Here is a 15,673-nt window from a genome sequence, read left to right as displayed (position 1 = left end):
ACGCTCAGAGCTTCCTCCAGCCGCCCGCTGCCCCTGAGAAGGTGATAATCACGTGATATGAGTTTCCCGATGCGGAAATTCTGACTTCGTCGAGCGCAACAAGGCGAGCAGCACAATGGAAAGGTGGTCAAAAAGAGCTCTCTTTTTTAACCATTAAAACATGCAAAAACAATGGCTGAGGGCGGCAACAAAGTAGTACTACCCCCTAAGAGTATCAGGGGCATAAAACAAGCTGTCAGGCCTAAGCGAGTCCGCTGTAAAAGACCATTGAACTCGCCTGTAGAAGGGAGCAGATAGCGGCTTCTACAGTCTTCCAGTCGACGGATTGACGGGCTTCTGAAGCCCTTGTTTGCGATCACTTATTAGAGACGCTGCAATCCCCCAGGTATAAGGGGCCTCTGTGGGTTACAACGCATGAGCAGTGAATTTCCCCCCCCGAGGAACACATCAGGAGACCCTGGTAGCCCACAAGCAGAACAACAGACGAGCTGTTGCTATGCAGACCCTCGAGTCTATCAATTTTGATGCACGGGAACTCCCGTAACGCGCCGCCTAGCAACCTATAGGAACACATCTCCAGGTAAACAAGATCACGGGTTGAGCTAAGCGAGGGCGTGATCTGACGCCACTATATAAGATTCTCTCTCTCTCTCTCTTTTCCTCTCCCTCTTCCTTTCTTTCTTCTCTTCCTTGCGGTTCCTGTTGACTTCACTTGACCACTTCACCAAGAGCAAGCTCTCTCCGCTTCACCCCTTTTTTTTCTTTAACCATTTTTAAAGCTTCGCTCTTCACTCTCGCTTTACAGCGAACTGCCTCCTTTTTCTCTCGAGTTCACGTTGTTACCCTCGCTCGAGTTTCGACCATCAAGTTTGAGCTTAACCACACGTGGTTCGTCATTACCTAGCACCGGGCTAGGTGATATCTCTCGCGACCTCGTGTCCATATCGACTCTCGAACGCGTGGACTCGCGGATCACCGCCTGTCCCTGGTAGTACCCACGGTAGGTTCCCATATCTTTCACATATAAACATGCACATCGAGCCTCAGCTAACATATTATGCCTAGTTTTCCCTTAGCTTTCTCAGCTCAAGCGTTTCGCCTAAAGTCGCTCGAGAGGACTTCGGGTCCCATCGCGATTTGACAACTTCACTTCGTCGAACAAGCAGCAGTTGGCTCTTTTCGACGAAATGGCGCCAAAAAGCCAATCTAACGCGTCAAAAGGCAAGGGAAAGCGGGCGGCCGGAAACCAAGGACAGAATCCGACCTCGACTACTCCCAACCAATCCCAAGGCTCGGGTGGCAACAGCAAGGGCAAGCAGCCTGCCACGCCGCAAAGCTCTCAGGGCGCCAGAAGAAGGAACGGCAAGAAAAAACCAGCCCCGGCTGGTAACCAAGTTCCTCTTCACCTGAGAGTGACCAAGCCCAGCCAATCTCCTCACAACCCCGCTGGGCAGCCAACCCAATCCTCCAGCGGGCCTTCGTCATCACAGTCCCCCAAGCCAAGCAACACCGGAAAGGGACGACAGCAACAACAGCCATCGGGTCCGACAACCCCTTTGGCGGGTCCACCGGCCTCAAAGCTTCCTTCGGGCGCGGTGGACCCGTCAAGCCGACAATTTGATTCCCGATTGGCGGCGATGAGAGAGGGATCGGTTGCGAAAGGAACTCCAGCTCGGGAGAGCGGCCTAGGAAAAGCTGGAGTTCAGAGTGGAACCAATGTGGCCAATCCGACGAACGCAGCCGTCGTCCACCGACAGAAGACAGCGCGTCGTCCAGAACGCCCTGCTGTGCGCACACCTGTGTGCCCAGCGCCGGGCGCGTGGGCGACGTATATGGGGCAGATCTCTGCACACGATGAGATGTCCGATCTCTACGTGCAGGGTGGCAAGGGCCTCGACTCCGCTGCACTCGAAAAGATGCTGGCTGACAGCTCTCGCAGCGGAGAAGAGAAGCTCCAGAAACTCAAGGAAGTGGTCCTGGCTTTGGGCCGGATTTGTGAGGGTCGGAACCAAACAATCCGCGCTCTGAAGGAGGACTATGCCCGCCTCTTTCCACGCAGAGAACTGTGGGAGGAGGAAAAAGAGATAATGCTGTCTTTGGCAAATCAGCGTGAGAATGAAATCCTTCAGCAACTAGACAAGGCGGAGACGCGTTGCCGATTCCTGCTTGAGGAAAACCTCGAGCTCAAGGCTCAACTTGAGTCCAAGGAGGAGCAGTCCGCCGAGTCTAACGCTGTCAAGGCTGCTGATTGGGCGGCGATCGCGGGAGGAGAGGTCGCGGAGGACAACACCGAGGTCGGTGAAAACGGCTTGGAGCAACAGGTCCCAACCAAGTCCGAGCTGGAAATCGGTGACGAGGCGTTGACTCAGGCGATTGAGGCAGCCAAGGAAATCACCACCGCCGGAAAGCACGTCGAGTGTCTACGAGACGCTGCTGCCCAGGTTCCCAGCGAGGATGACAAGAACCTTGGAGATCTGGAAGCTGACCAAGCCGTGGAACGGAATCTCCTCGTTTCGCTGGAGAGTGAGGGCGTGGTCGACGCGTCCACTATCACAGAGGCTCCTGTGTCGGAGTTCGTCGAGGCTTCTACACAAACGGCTCCGGCCGCGAGTGTGGAGGTGGTAGACACTTCGATGCAGACAGTCAAGGTTGAAGTCGCCGTCTTGGAGGCTTTGACTCAGACTGAGGCCGATGTGCCTCCGGAAACGAGTGACAGCCTGGTGCAGACAGAGCCGGTGATAATCTCGGAGGGCAGATGGGGGAGAGGCTTGCTCCTCGTCTTCCTGATGCTGCTCTGGGCATTCATCACGCTCTGGGGCCGCAGCGGTGACCAGCAGATATGGCTCGAAGCCAATACCGTCGTTTCCGAAGTGGGAGGCATGTCTGCTTGGCCGTTCTGGCTCCAGGAGTTGAGATTCGATCTCAGCGACTGGCTGCAGATTGACCGGGTTATGCTTGGGTAGGGTGCAGCATGCTCTGCCCGATGATCCTGGGTGGGTTCCGGATTATATACTAACTTGACATCGTGTGCTCAGCCGGCCTCTTCCATTTCGGTGTGTAAATAGGGTGGAGGGGGTTTGATTCTGGTTTAATATGGTTATTCATGTACGACCAGTCGTCCCGCCTTCAGGGCTGGGATGATGGTCAACCAGAAGTCATGTATCTTTCCTTGCATGTATTCGTGGCTGTTGGCCCTCCTTTGGGATTGGTGCTGAGGCCCGATACTGTTCATGTAACTAACCTACCTCTTTTTCTTTTCCTTTTTTTTCTTTTTTGGGAGGAGGTTGGCTGGGCACACGATTGACCTGGTTATTGCGTCGGTTGTTGGTGTCCCGAGAGGGACGTTTTTTGAAGATGTTCAGTGACCTCGAGTCACTTCACGATTGCAGTCTCCGTCGACCCCCTGTTGTGTTTTGTTTGACGATCCCAGAGGCGGATCATGCGAGTTCTGAAAATAGAACCAACCAAGCGCGAGGTGCCGGCTAGCTCGACAACCCTGTCGGTGGTGGGACGGAGCAATCCCCAGACCTGGCCGCCCCCCTCCGAGTCTGCTCCGACGAAGTTTCATTATCGCCGCCTCAGCCTCACCTGCGAAACCAGCCCACGAGGAGTCGATCAACCTCTCTTTAAGCACGCCCCCTGTCATATAATCCCGACAACCTCCGTTTCCCGCAGCTCCTCCCTTTGATGATCGAATCCCTCTAAATCCACAGCCAGCAAAGATGCTGTCAAAGTTCCTTACCGCAAGTCTGCTGGCGCTCCAGTCCGCTGCCTTCCTGGTTGTCCCAGAGACAAATCTCAACGCTCACCATGGCGGCTCCCATGAGTTGGGTTTACGGCTCCAGTGCCCTGAATGTCCCTTTCCCTCTCTTTCCGAGGATTCCAAGCTTGTTTTGAACGATGCATGGGATAGCTGGCTGGTAAGTAATCCGATGGTTGGCAATACCATTTTCAGGCGAACTTTTACTGACCCTGATGTTGTTGGCAGCCTCTTAACTTCACCACCGAGGGTAACGCCCTCTCCGTGAACGGCCGTCAAGTCTTCCCGCTAGAGAACCGACCGGTTTCCCTTGAAACAGTCCTCCACCGCCAGTCGGACATGAAAGCATCCACTCCTGTTCCCGTTGGATATGGCCTAGAATTCCAGGTTGTTGACGTCCCTGACTCAGACTCGAAGCTGACTTTATTCCACTTCACCGTTCTTGACCTTGGCGGCTTCCCGGTCCCAGTTTCTACTGTCTACTTACCCACCATTAAATCTCCAAATGGAGATCTTACGATCGTCACATCCAAGGCCGGTGTCCTTCCGATGCCAAAGAAATCGTGGCGACAGTGCCGAAGGGATCGTAGATGCCTGAAGCACCTTATCCTTGCTCGCATTCGTGCCTTTGTTATTTCGGCGAAACTCCGTGCTCTCGCCATTGCTAAAAAGGTCTCGGCCAAGGTCAAAGGATGCCATCGCAGACCACACAAAGTTGGTAGCTCGCAGCACCAGCGCCCAGGCCACGATATGATGCAACATGGCGGCCATCATCATACTCATCAGCAACACAAATCTAAGACTTTCGCTCACCGATTCTGCCACATCTTGAAAACCGTTTTCCTTCCTGGTCTCATCGGCGTTGTCGCCGTTACCAGCATTGCTATCATTGCAATTCAACTTACCTGTGGTCTTGTTGCAGCCCGAGCTTTCTTCCGCCGACACAGCAACAAGCGCGTTGTCGATCAGGAGCAAGGAGTTGCTCCTGAGAAAGAAGCCCTTATGGCGGAAGAGCAACACGATCTGCCACCTCACTATGACGAAAGTGATTACGGCAAAATTGTCATTCCTGCTGAAAAGGAGTAAACTTGATTTCCGATTTTGAAAACTGAACCTACGTGTCATCATGCTCTTTTTTTTTGGGGAAATACATGAAAAGGCCACACGTACGGAGTACTTACTATTTACCAGACAACGGGGGGTTCGACGGAGACTGCATCGACCTTTTTTTCCTTTCTTTTTTTTTCTTTTCGATTCTAACTCTTGAATCTCTACTTTTGATTTTGAACCGTTTTGTTTTGTCCGCCTTGGTAGATATGAATTTCGGACTTGGCTTTCCTACTACAGTTTGTCTGCTTGTCTATTAGTTATGTATCTTTCTGCCTTTAGGTAAATTTGTGAATTTTATCCTGGAAATGAATTATTAGCCCGTAGCCAAACGGCAGCTGAACCGTTTGATGATGATCTCCGCCTGAATACGATCCATGCGCCGTTGAGCAGCCCCGGGGAGGAACATCGTAGCGCCGAGGCTAGCTGCAGCTGGCTGAAGTTGCATATCAGGAGCAGCGCGTCGACGCAGACAATACTCTCCCAATACTCTGTACGCATCTGCAGAGCATGAGCTGCAGGTCTTGAGCTGCTGTCCTTTTTTGGTTTTCTTTGGCTCGCTGGTCCTTCGCCCAACAGCACTTCTTACGATGCTGTTGGACCTTCTCTGCCTGTGACGGAGCCTCCCTCTAGTTCGCATCGCGGCGACCGCCTTGCCTCCACGATCCGCGAATCCTCTCCGAGCCGGCAAACAACACGTTCCTCTCCGTTTCATATGCGCCGTACATGATCCTTAGCCACAATGTTCCAGCTCTCCTCCCTCGTTCAGAAGGCCCAGTCGCTCGTAGACGCTGCAAACTTCGGCTTTGCCTCGACTGGCAGTTCTGACCGCAATCCCTCAAAGGGATCCCTGTTCCGCCAGCAGTTCCGTCTTCCAGACTCCCAGAACCCGCTGCAGGAGATCACGGCCGAACTCGTCCTACCCGTGCCCTACTCCTCCTCCTCCGCGTCGTCCATTTCTAGCGCTACGCAGGGCGAACGGCCCCGAGACGTGGGGCGAGTGGGAAATACGTACCCGGGTAACCTACACCTGAGCGAACGATTCTTGTGCTTCTCTACGCAGCCTACGAGTTTCTTGCCATCTGCAAGTTTTGGCGCGTCGTCGGCGTTTACAGGACAAACACACGGGACTGGTCCGTCGGGGAGTGGGTTTACTCTGCCGCTCTGTTCGATCCGGAGAGTAGAGCGGCTGAATAGCCTTAGTCATGTGTTTTCCCTGGCGTTGACGACGTGGAATGGTGCGTTGGTCAAAGGGAGTGGTAAAGACGCGCAGGCGACACCACAGAGGTTCACGCTCCACCTTGTTGGTAGTCGGCAGGCTTGCGAACGGTTTTGCAACGGGCTGAAAAAGGGATTGAGAGAGAGTATGAAGGAAGTCGATAGTCTCCGAAATGTCGTTTCAGAATGTCATTCTGAATATATTTTTTTGGCTGGAAGAACAGGAAAGCACAGGGACGAGGCCGATCCCGACGTTCCACCGAGAGAGCCTCCTGATACGGGGCTGGGGTTGGTGTTTAGATACCCCGGTGATGCTCGAAAATTAAGAGATAGAAGTAAGATGAGGTTATGGGGAGAGTACTTTAGAGGTATGTCGGAATGCCTAGCGCTAGATCCGCTTTCTTGCTGAGGTTTAAATCGTTAAGAAAACGGTCGCAATGCGACAATAATACGACAACCTACCTTCCACAAGCTTATTCGCGTGGGCCTCCCGAATCGACTTCGCGGCGAGATCTGGGAAATTACTTCCGGTTCGTTCTATATGCGACTCAGGTCACCAAATCTATACGAAGAGACCCTTTCCAAGTTTTCTGGGCGCGAATCTCTCGCAATTGATGAGATCGAGAAAGATCTAAACCGAAGTTTGCCTGAATATCCTGGGTTCCAGAGCGAAGAAGGCATCGGGAGGTTACGACGGGTTTTGACCGCATACAGTTGGATAAATGAAGAAGTCGGATATTGTCAGGCCATGAATATCGTCGTTGCAGCCCTGTTAATGTGAGTAACGGTTCCTTTTTGTAGTTGGCTTCTTGTATTAACTTCCATAGCTATATGTCCGAGGCACAGGCGTTTTTCCTTTTGTCGGTGTTATGTGATCGCCTACTACCAGGTTATTATTCTACGACTATGTACGGAACATTATTGGACCAGAAAGTGTTCGAGTCTCTTGTTGAAAAGACAATGCCGATTCTTTGGGAGCATTTGGTGCGGTCAGATGTTCAGCTCTCTGTCGTGTCTCTTCCATGGTTTCTATCCTTGTATATCAATTCGATGCCCCTTGTATTTGCATTTCGTGTATTGGATGTCTTTTTCCTCGAAGGCCCAAAGGTTTTGTTCCAGGTTGGCCTTGCCATCCTACGCATCAACGGAGAGGAGCTGCTCGATGTCACCGACGATGGGACATTTATCTCTATCCTTAAATCCTACTTTTCTCGTTTAGACGAATCTGCTCACCCACGATCCGAAAATCCGAAGCTGCGCGCCATCACTCGCTTCCAAGAGCTTATGGTAGTGGCTTTTAAGGAGTTCTCTGCAATTACTCACTCGACCATCGTCGAAGAACGAGCGAGACACAAAAATGCAGTTCTCGACAGCATCGAAGGCTTTGCGAAGAGAACTTCAATTCGAAATCTTGGTCCAGAAAGCAAGAAGCTGAGCGTTGACGACCTTGGCGCCATCTACGATCGCTTTTACGAAGTTTTATACGATAGACAGCAGCGAATGAGGCTTATAGAAGAGGAGAAAAAACGTAAAGACCGAGAACACAGGAAAAGCGCCGCTCGTTATTCAGTCTTAGCAACGACTGTGGAAGCTCAGGTCGGCCGCGTTGGACTTGGACCAAGCCCTACTCACATGGATTATGATGGTTTCCGGGAATTTTTGGCTACTACGGCGAGATGGGCGGTTGCGGACTCGCCGCGGTCATCAATGAGGGAATCGACCTCGGATTCATATCGCAGTTCTAGCATACGAGGCAGCAAGTCCCTTGACGGAAACTATCCTGAACCTACCGATCACGACTTTATTCAACGTCTTTATCGTAAGTGGCAAGTGGATAAAAACGAAGGGCTAAGCCTACAAAATGTTGTGAATGGCTTGGCTCGCATAAAGGGGACTCGGGATATTTTGAGCACGATCAATTACTTTTTCGATCTTTATGATGACGATGGCACTGGACAGGTAGATAGAGAGGGCATTCTACGGATGTCAGAGGCACTTTTGTTCCTCTCTCGGCGGGGTTTTGAAGGCACCGTGAACCCTACCCAGGCTGAGGACTCAGATCAATTGCCGATTCGAATGAAAACAAACTTGACCCCTGAAGAAAGGTTTTTGGGAAGCGTCAGTGATTTTATCCAGAGGTGCTTTGAATACGCCGACCCAAGTCATCCTCACAACAAAGATAACCTCATCAACGACAGCGTCGCGGAAACGGCAAACCAACTTGATTCTTTTGCCATCGGTGATGATGACGACGATGATTTACTAGATCTTAATGACGACAATAAAGACGAATCTCCCGCTCCGGCCACCTCAGGCGATACATCTCCTCCGCCAAAGCCTGCCGTTGCTTCTCAGAACACCCCAACTTCTCCCTCAAAACGCGCCTCAGAGGCAGCGAACATCGCCCTTGACCCGGCCCATCCACTCCACATCACCCTCCCGACGTTCCGCATGGTAATTCTTGCAGATGAACTCCTGGAACAATTCTTCGAAAACTTCTTCCCTCGTTCATTCCACCTCTCCGACCGCCCAGCAACAGCACCCCGCTCAGCATCCCTCTCTTCGAACCTCACCACCTTCGCCAATCTAGGCTCGCCACGCGCTGCAGCCTCTCAGCCTGCCAGTGCCGCCACTGTCGCAGGCGCCTCCGGCGGCATTGTACCACCAGGCCACAAAGGACTGCGTGGTGTTCTAGATAATATTGTCTCAGACGGAATGCGCGTGGCCGCCGAAGTGAAGAAGCGGATGGACGAAGCGCAGCGTGAAATGGAGCGAAATGCGCTCAATCGAAGCACAGAAGATGACGAGGACGAGGAGGATGAGGATGGTGTGGGGTATGACGAGCGAAGAAGGGATAATAGATCTGCGCAGGTGGCGAGGGAGAGAGATAGAGATCTTCTCGAAGGTGCGGAGGTTATGAGCGTGAGGGAGAGAGACGAAGGGAGCAAATATGAGAAGGAAAGGCTGCTGTCGTCCTCCTTATCGCCAGCCGCCGGGGATACTGGGAAAATAGGGACAACCGGAACCGTGGGCAAGGTTGAGTTTGAATCCTAGAGAGATACCTATCGCGTGATTGGCTGTATTGTATGTTGGGGTTTTGGTTGCCTTTGCAGGGCGTCTCACTGCTTCGGGGTGCCGGTTGATCTTGGGGAGCTGTACATCTGGAACCCCCAGTGTACGTATCAAGTACTGATAATCGGTGATGACATTTATGAACAGGTATCTACAAATATGTAGGTCTTAAGACCATATAGGATAGGACTAGAATTTTGAAACATCATATTTGAAATGACAATCCCATTCATATCTATGAAAAGCATCTTGTCTAGGCACTATCAATATGAACTGTTTAGTTTTCTCTTAGAATGCAAGATGACCTCACTGGGCACGCAATGAAAATCCAATACCAGTTCCTGAGCTCAAACAAACGCATCATGAAAACAAATAGGAAGGCAAAGCTAGTGACCAGAATATAACAAATGGCGGTATTAAGGAAGAAGAATTAAAAGGAAGATGAAGGTATCAATAAAAGCAAATGTATTTCGTGACGAAACCAACAGACTGAAAAAAAAAAAAAAAAAAAAAGGCCCGCAAAGAAACAAAAATAGTGCTAATCAAGTTCCAGTCAGCCATCAAAAGCGTCGTAAAAGAATCCATATAAAAGAAGAAATCCAAATCCGCACAAGAAATGGGGAACAAAAATATAAAAGCCATAGCATATCCCCTTCTTGTCGGCTTCTATACATGGCATCCACATCACATAACAAGAATCGAATAAAATAGACCCATCGTCATGAAGAAGAGGACAATGAAAATCCAAGTCATTAAAGATCTTCTGAATGGTCCCACAATCCAGAATTCCACGAAAGGAGGTCAAAAAGTTTGATAGCCGAAAAAGATTTTATCCATCCATCCCCAATTCCCATGGCCTGCAGGGGCTTTCTGAAGGCCCTCAAAAGTAATTATAATATAAACCTTCAGAATTTGATTTAATCTTCCTGTCCCTCATTCTCCACTAACTCGATCACAATCTGACTTCTCTCATATTCAGGGTGTGTCATGCAGATCTTCACCGTGCGCGGGACGGTACTGAAGCCACTCGACAAGCCAAGGCCGTTCGTACCTCCGCCAAGAGTACCAGATGCAGCATCGTTAAAGTTCCCAATTATCGACGATATCGGCGCGCTGCCTAAGTTCCCGACTCCATTGCTACAATTGCCACCGTCATCGAGGAGCGTCACGTTCTTTCCCGCAACGACCTGTCTCAAACGGCCGTTCATAGCGTTGCGGATTTCAACAAAATCCTCATGGAACAGGATGAGGAATTTCCCATAGAGACACGCTGAATGAGCTTTTCCGACGAATTCCATAACCACGCTGCGGCTCACGTCGCCGTGCTTGTTAACATAAACTGCGCATTCTTCAAAGGCAACTAAGAATTCACTGTCGCTTAGACGAAACATCCCTAGTGGGCGAAGGTCTTTTATTCTGTTGGCGATACGTGTAAGATGTGCCTGAGCATCTACTTGCTCCGAACGCAGGATTGGCACCGACCACGGCTGCTTCTTGTCCAGAGTTAAAACCTCAACTCCACGAGACGTTGAGATAGCGAGAGAAGTATGGAATAGATTGATGCTATAACTATCTGCAGGGATATAGAACTCATCGTATTCACGGAAAAAATCCGTGTGACCTCTACGCAGAAAGCGAGTCTTCGACGAAGATGTCTTTTGGACGACTGGTTCTAGCACCTGATAATCCGGTTAGTAAGCGTACATATAACAGGAGAAAGCCGAAGACCCACGCACCTTGAATGTCGAAGAGATTCCGTCGCGCTTCTTGTAAAACACAAGAGCACGATCCTTCATCCGCCCTGCGGCGAAGAAACCAACTTCCCTATTACCAGATAACTTCTGGGGGGCACGCCGTTGCGAGTCATTCTGGGCCGCTGCTGCGCCTTTCTCTGGACAGACAGTGTCGAGATGGCACGCGATCAAAGATTTATCAGCGATCAACAGGAACAGGTTGAACTCTTCAAACACAGCAATTTGAGTCACCCGTAACATGCCAATTACCTAATAGCACAATGTCAGAACCATCGACTAGAGAAAAGAACAAGAAAAATTTACCCTGGTCCATCCTCGAGGATCGTCGTAATGCGAGATATAGACACCATAATCTGTTCCAACAGCACACATCTTATGTCCGTTCTGCTGTTGGAACACTGTAGCACAATTCACTGACGCCCGACAAATGGGTAAAGGACGTGACAAGTTATTGACGTATCTCTTCTCTACCTCTTCGATTGCCCGATCCAGCGGAGTGCCCTTGATCACAACACTCTTTGACCCAATAGCAAAGTCCGAGTAGGCGAAAGCGGAGTCTGACAAAACCCGTAGCCTAAACGGTTCTGCATTCTGCGCATATAGAGATGCAGCGTGCTTTGTCTTCGCTTCAATGATTTTTTCGCACCATTCACGTCGGCTTTTAGCCGTGTTTGCGTACAAGATGTAGACTTCCGATTTGCCAAGGTGTCTAATCTTGAAAGGATACAAAATCTTATCATCCTTTGAACCGTCAAGAACGGTGTTCGGAACCACCGTCTTATTGGACGCAACGGAGACCCCGGAGCTTGTAGAGCTGCTCGTGCCGGTATGGCTCAACTGTCCAGGTGCTGTGCCTGGCTTGACAGGTGGGGTAATCGCGGTTATTCCCTTGACAGATGATTTCATCACAGGATCATCATTCGAGCTTTCAAGGATGAGCAGATCCATGGGAATCGGTAGTTTAGAGACATCATATGTCTCATATTTCACAGACTTGCTAACGTCCCTGTTGGTCACAATCTTCGCTAACACCAGATAGTGGTCGAACAGAATGGCGCGGGTATCGACCCAATTGAATCTCTTCGTTCTTGGCCGTTGCAAGTCACCTTGATAGATAATTTCGCGCCCGAGGTGCTCCAGATTGAGCTCCACGAGTCGTTTCATTTCTGGTCGTAATTGCAGCTTTGCACCGAGTTCTCTGAGATTTACCTTCTTGGTCATCTCACCTACTTTATTATCGCATTCCATTGCCACCAATCTTATCTCTTCAATCGCTTGCCCCAGGTTCGTCTTTTCTTCACAGTCTTTGACCATATTCTTTTGAACAGTAGACAAGAGGAGGGTATATCGTTGAATGCGTGTGATAGGAGCCTTTAAGTAGGTGTCCCAATTCAACCTATTCGACATCTTATTTTCTCTCGCCTGGTTTAAGAATTGCCTGAAAAGTAAATTGGTCTCTGCTTCACGCCTAACAAGATAATTCGCGTTGGGGAAGGTAGCTGCATATTCAATATATGCAGTTTTGGCCTTTCTGATCCATTCTCGGAAAATATCGCTGAAACCGGCGATAAATGGACCTTGTTCCTTTTGACGATACTTAAGCTGAGCAAGCAAGTAATTCTCATTGACTCTCTTAATCTCGTCGACTTTGCCGAAAACATCGTTTAAGAACCTGTCGCGTCGTTTAGGGCTGATGATAGACGGTTGAGAAGCAGCAAGCTGATCGCGATAGAGCGTCCGTACAACGTCGAGCTGAGAGATGAATGCATCTTCCGTGGTGACGATTTCATGCAAATTGTTTTGACGCTCAATTTCCTTCTTCGAATGGGTCTCAAAAACTTCTTTACCAATTTTGTAAAAAGTAGCCCAGTCCTCGGCTTTCTTCTCGGGTTCCATCATTTGTGCTTGCAAGTTAATCTTCTTCAACGTCCTCATACAATGGTATGAATAACATCGGCCAAATGACTCGGTTTCCACGGCGTGAAGACGAGAGGAATAGCAACCTTGACCAGTGATTTGCCATAGGATTCCCGATAGTGATTCTGTTCCAAATTTGACCCATTCTTCATCATGGAGCAGAGCGCCGGCATCAAACATGTCCTTTACGACGCGTGCACCGAGAGTTTCGGCATCAGCAATATTCATTGTAGGCACTTTGTGCGTAAACAATGCCACAATCGCGTCCACGATGGCTTGCCGCTTCAAGTCCGTCTCATCCTCGCTCAGGTCTTTCACCCAAGCCACGATAGCACTGAGGGCCCATGGTTCAGTGCATCTTCTGAACTGCTCCGTTGACAGTTTCGCCGGGTTAAATTTCTTTCTTTTTCCGGCAGGAATGGTCGGGAGATCTATTGGGACTGACGGGGTTGATAATGATGATTCATAGCTCTGCTTAACTTTAACCTTATCTGCATCAGTCTTAGAGCGAATAATTGGATCAGTGCGGGGTGTGGTGGTGTGGCCAGTGAAAGACGTCGACCGAGGTACAGCCGAAGACGCAGCATGGGCCTGAGTAAATCCTTCAGGGGTAGTTGGGTACTGAGGCCGGGAATACTGTTCATACACATCCTGGCTTATTTGGTCTTGACTTCGATAAGTCCCAGCAGGCATGAGATGTGTCGCCAAACTCGTGCTTACAGGCGGTGGTGGTAAGGGGCGAGAGGTCATTCCGGGATGGAAAAAGAGCTCTTGAGGTTCCCCTTCCTCTGGCGTAGCAGTAAATGAATTTTGTTGGGCAGCCCTACCCGAATGAAGGGTTTCGTCGCCATCATCAAAACTTAATCTCCTTGGGTTAAACGACGGGTCGGATAGACCGCCAGTTCCGAAGGTATCCACTCGAGCAATTGGAGCCAAAGAAGGAAAAGGATGAATTGACTCATCGTCAATATTTGGGTACTCGTAGTCAGAGACATTGGATTTACCTTCCGCTGACTTGGTTGAACTTCGATGTGATCCCGACGTCGGCTCAAGGCGATTGTTACCAGAGACTGCACCGAAATCATAGCCGTAGTGCATCTGAGCATCATAACCTCCACCGTACAGCTCCATGTCATGACGTCGGTAATCACTGTCACTGCTCGATTCAGCGGGGGTCGCAGAGCTCGGTGGACGGTCCTGGTGCGATGAATATGCAGCAGGCAGTGATGACTGAGTACTCCGTCTCGCGCGCATAGCGGCTTCTTCTTCTTCGGCCATCTGTAACGCGGCCAATCCAGCAGCCGCTTCGGCTTCGCTATCATCGCTATAGGCATTGTAATTCACATATTGTCCGGTACCAGTGGAACTGATGTTTTCGTGGCCATTCATATGACTGGGCGTAACATCAGGAGACACTCGCAACTGGGTTTGCGAGGCACCAGAAACTTCATCTGCTTCCTGGATTGGAGGCTGCTGTTGGATGGCGTGATTGGTACGTGAATTATGACGCCGAGCACTCGCCGGTCTTCCTTCCATTACGGCAGCTTCCACCTCTTTCATGATATCGTCATAGCTCAGATCATTTTCGACCCGACCATTGTAGCCTACACGTCCGTTGCCATGGTCCATTTCCGGCTCGATGGGCGGACCGGGTAATGGACGTGACTGTGGATGGCGGTTTAGGGTGTCCGCACGACGCGGAGAAGATGGCTGTTCCTGATGCGGCGGGGGCGTAGGCACGAAATCTGTTATGGGAACTTGGGAGGAAACTGAAAACGACGCCGGCCGGGCATAGTATGCCGATTCATTGCTTGGCTGATGAGAATGGGATTGGGCCGCAGAATCATGGGGGCTTGGGGCATGCGGAGGAGGATGGGGCAAATTATGCTGATATGTTGTAGAGCCTGAGTAAGAGGTATGTAGCTGCGGCAGAGGGAAATTATCATTCTGTATATAAGACGAAGGCGGAACCGTAGATGAAGGAGGTGGCAATGTAGAGTATCCAGACGGAATAGTAGATACGGGGGACGATACTAAATGGTGGGAGACACTTGGAGAATAACCTAGGGCGGTATGCAGAGGAGGGTTCGGTGTTTCAGGCGAAGAATAAGAACCATACGACTCGTGGGTTCTAGGGGCCAAGGAAGGAGGAGGAGGAGGTTGTTGGCTGGTGGGTTGGGGCTGGGAAGATTGGTACGGTGAAGGGTGGCTATACGGATGGGGGGTCTGAGGACTCTGCCATTGCAGGTTAGGGGATGGTTGGGAGGAGTGGTATGAGCCGGTGGGAGACTGGTATGCTGCAGGGTTATACTGATACGAGTAATTTGCGTATTGCGGAACAGTGGTCGCAGAGAAGGCCTGAGGATTATATCTCGATTGCGACGACACAGGGGACGATGGCTGCGCGAATTGCTGAGGGTTGTAGACGGGTTGACTTGGGGAGGTCGAAGACGGAGGCTGATACTGGTGCTGGTATCCAGACATGGCTGAGCCGTGCGACGAGGCCTGGCTCATCACAGAGTGTTGAGAACTGCCCACGGAGAACTGAGAGTGTCGAGAACCGTGAGTGCTCTGCGAGCCCCCACGGTTGTAGTTTGTAGAGTCTCCGGCGCGGCCGGATTGGTCTTGGTATGCGCCGTTTCCGAGGGATGTCGGCTGGCAGTAACTCGCGTCGTCACCAGACTGATAACTGGGACTGCGTCGCAAAGGGATCTGGTTCTGCTGGGTTCCCAACTGGGAACCGGATGAGTACTGCATCTGCGACTGCGACACCGACGGCGTCTGAGAGGCAGAGCTGGTGAAGCGCTGCGGGACGTTATCTTGGTACGCCATTGCGCATCTAGCG

The 15,673-nt window shown here is 50.7% G+C and overlaps 4 protein-coding genes across 4 annotated transcripts; 3 read left to right on the top strand and 1 right to left on the bottom strand.

Annotated features, from left to right (window-relative positions):
* Positions 1–605: 605 nt before the first annotated feature.
* Positions 606–3,422, top strand: CIMG_06118 (uncharacterized protein). The gene has a single exon (XM_001242221.2). It carries the CDS (start codon positions 1,188–1,190, stop codon positions 2,961–2,963), a length of 1,776 nt encoding a protein of 591 aa, XP_001242222.1. The 5' UTR covers positions 606–1,187; the 3' UTR covers positions 2,964–3,422.
* A 157-nt stretch (positions 3,423–3,579) lies between these two features.
* On the top strand, positions 3,580–5,210 carry CIMG_06117 (uncharacterized protein). The gene is made up of 2 exons (XM_001242220.2): positions 3,580–3,920; positions 3,989–5,210. The coding sequence occupies exons 1-2, from the start codon at positions 3,723–3,725 to the stop codon at positions 4,844–4,846; spliced, it is 1,056 nt and encodes a 351-aa protein (XP_001242221.1). The 5' UTR covers positions 3,580–3,722; the 3' UTR covers positions 4,847–5,210.
* Positions 5,211–5,363: 153 nt separating this feature from the next.
* Positions 5,364–9,400, top strand: CIMG_06116 (GTPase activating protein). The gene is made up of 3 exons (XM_001242219.2): positions 5,364–6,453; positions 6,511–6,862; positions 6,913–9,400. The coding sequence occupies exons 1-3, from the start codon at positions 5,610–5,612 to the stop codon at positions 9,137–9,139; spliced, it is 3,423 nt and encodes a 1,140-aa protein (XP_001242220.1). The 5' UTR covers positions 5,364–5,609; the 3' UTR covers positions 9,140–9,400.
* On the bottom strand, positions 9,363–15,660 carry CIMG_11675 (CNH domain-containing protein; the record flags this gene model as incomplete). Its single annotated transcript, XM_001242218.2, has 3 exons — positions 9,363–10,836; positions 10,894–11,160; positions 11,215–15,660. The coding sequence occupies 3 exons, from the start codon at positions 15,658–15,660 to the stop codon at positions 10,075–10,077; spliced, it is 5,475 nt and encodes a 1,824-aa protein (XP_001242219.2). The 3' UTR covers positions 9,363–10,074.
* Positions 15,661–15,673: the final 13 nt, after the last annotated feature.

This window comes from Coccidioides immitis, assembly GCF_000149335.2.
Source record: "Coccidioides immitis RS genomic scaffold supercont3.2, whole genome shotgun sequence".
Taxonomy (NCBI): Eukaryota; Fungi; Ascomycota; class Eurotiomycetes; order Onygenales; family Onygenaceae; genus Coccidioides; species Coccidioides immitis.
This window is presented reverse-complemented; position numbering and strand designations above follow the sequence as displayed.

Bases quoted from the DNA above. Each gene is read 5' to 3' on its own strand.
- CIMG_06118 (XM_001242221.2), top strand. From the start codon at position 1,188: ATGGCGCCAAAAAGCCAATCTAACGCGTCAAAAGGCAAGGGAAAGCGG.
- CIMG_06117 (XM_001242220.2), top strand. From the start codon at position 3,723: ATGCTGTCAAAGTTCCTTACCGCAAGTCTGCTGGCGCTCCAGTCCGCT. The intron at 3,921-3,988 runs GTAAGTAATCCG...TGTTGTTGGCAG, and splicing joins ATGCATGGGATAGCTGGCTG to CCTCTTAACTTCACCACCGA.
- CIMG_06116 (XM_001242219.2), top strand. From the start codon at position 5,610: ATGTTCCAGCTCTCCTCCCTCGTTCAGAAGGCCCAGTCGCTCGTAGAC. The intron at 6,454-6,510 runs GTATGTCGGAAT...TAAATCGTTAAG, and splicing joins ATGGGGAGAGTACTTTAGAG to AAAACGGTCGCAATGCGACA. The intron at 6,863-6,912 runs GTGAGTAACGGT...TAACTTCCATAG, and splicing joins GTCGTTGCAGCCCTGTTAAT to CTATATGTCCGAGGCACAGG.